At 43.1% G+C, this 3,863-nt stretch overlaps 1 protein-coding gene across 1 annotated transcript in view; it reads left to right on the top strand.

Annotated features, from left to right (window-relative positions):
- LOC108626647 (uncharacterized) overlaps window positions 1-3,863 on the top strand; it is a gene marked incomplete at its 5' end in the record, with an annotated part of 17,371 nt that overhangs the window by 6,221 nt on the left and 7,287 nt on the right. Inside the window, one exon of the mRNA XM_018027440.2 lies at window positions 2,397-2,610. Within this exon, the coding sequence (XP_017882929.2) occupies window positions 2,397-2,610 (214 nt within the window). The remainder of the gene's footprint in view (window positions 1-2,396; window positions 2,611-3,863) is intronic.

Genomic DNA, 3,863 nt, shown 5'->3' with positions numbered 1-3,863 from the left:
CTTTAACCCCTTCCCGTGCTATTTAGCTCGACGAAACTATCTGTACTAATTATAAGTACTATCTGTACTAAGTATCTGTTCGCGACTCAGACTCATGATATTTATTGGGTTGGGGAATAAGTTCGTAGCGTTTTTACCGAAGACTTTTATTTAAACAAAAAACAATAATTATATCAATAAGTTAATCAATTATAGAATCGTTTTATGATCGCAGTTCATTTTTTCCGCCAATTCACGACTGGTTTGGCGACCGTTCTCCTTCAAAAGTGATTTGAGACGTTCTTCATCGAATTCAGAAGGCCTTCCGCTGCGGGACGTGTCATCGACGTTAAAGTCGCCATTTTTTAACTTTGCAAACCATTTCCGTGCTGTAGACTCGCCTATGACACCTTCTCCATACACGTCGCAAATGTCCCGGGCTGCTTCGGCAGCTTTTTGACCTCGATGAAAAGCAAAGAAGAGCAGGTGTCGAAAATGTTGATTTTTGCCTCCTGGGTATTCCATTTCTAAGCCTCAAAACTAATAAAAAATTAAATAACTCAAAAATACAATTAACATAGTTTTGTAGAGCAGAAAGAGTTCTATCGAATGAATACTTACCCGTTGCCAAACAGCAAACAAATCGTTGTAAAATAAAAGAAATTATAAAAACGCTATGAACTTATTCCCCAACCTAATAGTTAGAAAGAGAATCCCCGTGTTTTGATGGCATGGCGCAATTAGAAACAAAAGTGTTGCCATCTTTTAGAAAAAAAATGAAATTTCAACAAAAAAAAATTAAAGACTCGAACCCAAAACAATGCAACCTCGCAAATCTAACGATGCACAGTGAAAATTAGTACTAATTAAGCAGCGACGTAACTTCGAAAAAACGCAAAACGAAACGACGCAAAGCGAGGTATTGGTGTATTTCTACTCCGTAGTAATACCCACATCTACTCTACTAGCCGTCATAATTTACTGGTTGCACTATCTGATTTCAAACGGCGGAGACTTATTTGTACATATAATATTTTCTTACTGAAGAAGATGGTCGTTCGAAGCGAGTTGTTGGTAATTAAATTGACCCATTCGTTCTAAGCGTCGTTGTTTGTTGCCTTCACCCACATGCGAAATCGAGGCTCGACCGCTTTTCGAAGTTAAAGTCGGTTTCGTCCGGATTTATCAAGCTTTCGTCTCGATGTTGCCGAGGTCTCGTGTGATTCGTTGGAAAATATGACCGCAGTTCGATCTTCGTCTGATTCCATTCTACGAATCGTTCTCGATCGACGGGGAACCAAAGGGGTGGAACGTATTCGATGACTTCGCAGACGAATCAAGGAACATCGTAACAATCGACTGTATCAATTATTGTGTCGGTATCGTTCATGGACCGGAAAAAAAATCCCGGAACGGAGATATGTCCGATATGAACAGCGGCGAGACGTTCCGGTTTTTCTTGTTCGTTCGGTTCTCCCCGTACCACTACGAGTCTGTTCTATCGTAAAATCTTTTACTGCGTGATTGGAAATAAATCCGTCTGTGATCAGCCATCCGAGCCCCGAGCTCGGTCGGCGACAGCGTCTCGTCGAGATTTTTAATTGAATCGCCCGTGACATCGAGTGGGCGTGAAAGACGTATCGATCGATTCGCGGTTCGAAGGAAGTCTCCGAGAAACGATGTTCCCGGGGGCGAGTCTTTATAGACAGTCGCGGAATTAAACATTGAAAGCGGACGTTCGACACGGATCTTTCAACGAACTCAGTGAACAGCAGCTCAGGATGTTAGCTCTGTTTGATGGACTGTACGCGAGCGTTTCACGGCTCACGTTCCACGAAAAACCTTGAACTTGCTTCGTATGGTCAAGGACTATCGCACTTCCTTCCTGAACGTCGAGAAAATTTACAAGCAAGAGGTTTTATTAGCGAGCGTTCTTAGCTTATTAGCTACGCGACACGGGAACACGATATCGTAAAGTTGACACGCAGCGATACATTTTATGAATAATTTATGTGAACGCATTGGAGAGATCGTGCGGAGCACGCGAGTGGAACGCGTACGAGCCATCATTTGCGGGCACCAACTGTTTTTCCTCTATTTATTTTCGATCGTTTGCTTAATGGATAATACGCTGATATTGGGAATTGACACAGGGATCAATAGATATAGTTAACCATCATGGCGACGCGAAGCCAGGAATTATACTCGTGGTCCCGAGAGTCTATGACCGGGCACAATCCAGTTTTTGCAATTGTTGATCGTTTTGCGCATGGCTTCGTTTAGTTTTACTGTTCGGTTCTAAGACTTTTTCCGGGACACCCTGTATTTAATACGAAACGTGTGTTCGTGCGTTCAAGCAGGTCGGTGAATAATGTCGCGATACCATGGCGCAGCTGATAGACGATGTTTGCTCGCAGGTGTCTCAAACAAGGACGTGAGCGGCTGGTCGAAGATTCCTTGCCTCAAGGGACGTTCCTCGAGCAAAGGTGGAAGCGCGTCCACCGGTGCACACGTCGGCCCGCCGCAGTGCCCGCACTCCGTTCTCAGCAGCACTCGAAGTTCGGTGAGCAGTTCGCCGTTGAGCCCGTGTCCGACGCCAATGCCATTTTTGGTCACATCGGGCTCGGTCAGGTGAGTCTTCACGATACGTCTGACGTTCTGTTCGATCATACCTACCGACTCGACTGAGCTTTACGAAACCGGGCCGATTAAGGATGTATTGGCTATACAGTCAATCCGAAAAGTTTATGTACCTTAGAAAAACGCATTTCTCATAATTAAAAAGAGATCAGCAAAGAACAATGATTTTGGATGAAAAAAAGTTTACTTGTTAACGTTCAATTGGTTTCTGAACAATAAAAATTGGTAGAATTTGTTATATTGTTTATATAAGTACTTTCCTATCACAAATTTNCGTTTTTTCTGGGTTATTTTCAAGATCAAAGTGTACTTTTCTTTGAGCTATTGCTGATTACGATAAGAATACATGCAAATTTTAAGTGACTATAATTTTTCAGAAAATCCATGAATTGATTTAAAATTGTACAGATAGCTTTTTAATAGTAACTATAATAACAAATTCAACATGCTAGCATCGTTTAAGTATACATATAACCTATGCATCCTTAAAATTTGATCAGCCCGTCGGAAACGTTTAGGAGCGTTTCATCTATATTTAATGAAAACGTGACCGGGAGTGGTCGGCCCTAAAGGTCGCCGCAGCTAAAAATACGCCTACGGTCTCGTTCCAAATTGATGCGGTGCTACGTTCGACGAACATATGCACGTACGTGTCCAACTGTAAAGTCCGATAGCCACTCGCATCGCGTCGCGTCACCTCTGCGTATCATCCGATGACACGGTGCCGCGGTTCCGTTTCCCATCCGTCTCATCAAACGCGTTCCGTGACCATCAGATCGGTACGAGGCTACGCTCGTCTCTTTCTACATAGGAACAGTCCAACTTATCGATTTAAAAATGCGACGCGTGCCGCAGTGTTCTGTATGGAAATAGATGGGACGAAAATAACGTTCGATTCTTTACCGTAGTTCATTTATAGCACCCGTGGGAAAGCTTATAGAAAAAATGTCTAATTTCATCCGCTCCTCTGACTCGTGTCAACAGCAAACTGACTAAACACGAGTTCGCAGTTGACACATTCTAATTCCTGACCTTCTTCGATCGAGACGATCCTCCACGACTATTCCTAGTTCTGGTCCTTCGTCCTCTACAGGATGTTTGCGAAATCGGGGTACAAAAAGGGGATACACCAATACCTCGCTTTGCGTCGTTTCGTTTTGCGTTTTTTCGAAGTTGCGTCGCTGCTTAATTAGTACTAATTTTCACTGTGCGTCGTTAGATTTTCGAGGTTGCGTTGTTTTGGG

This window comes from Ceratina calcarata, unplaced genomic scaffold, assembly GCF_001652005.2.
Source record: "Ceratina calcarata isolate Rehan_Ccalc_2016 unplaced genomic scaffold, ASM165200v1 scaffold423.2, whole genome shotgun sequence".
NCBI lineage: Eukaryota > Metazoa > Arthropoda > Insecta > Hymenoptera > Apidae > Ceratina > Ceratina calcarata.
Note: the sequence above shows the minus strand (reverse complement) of the source record. Positions and strands in the feature narration are given on the sequence as shown.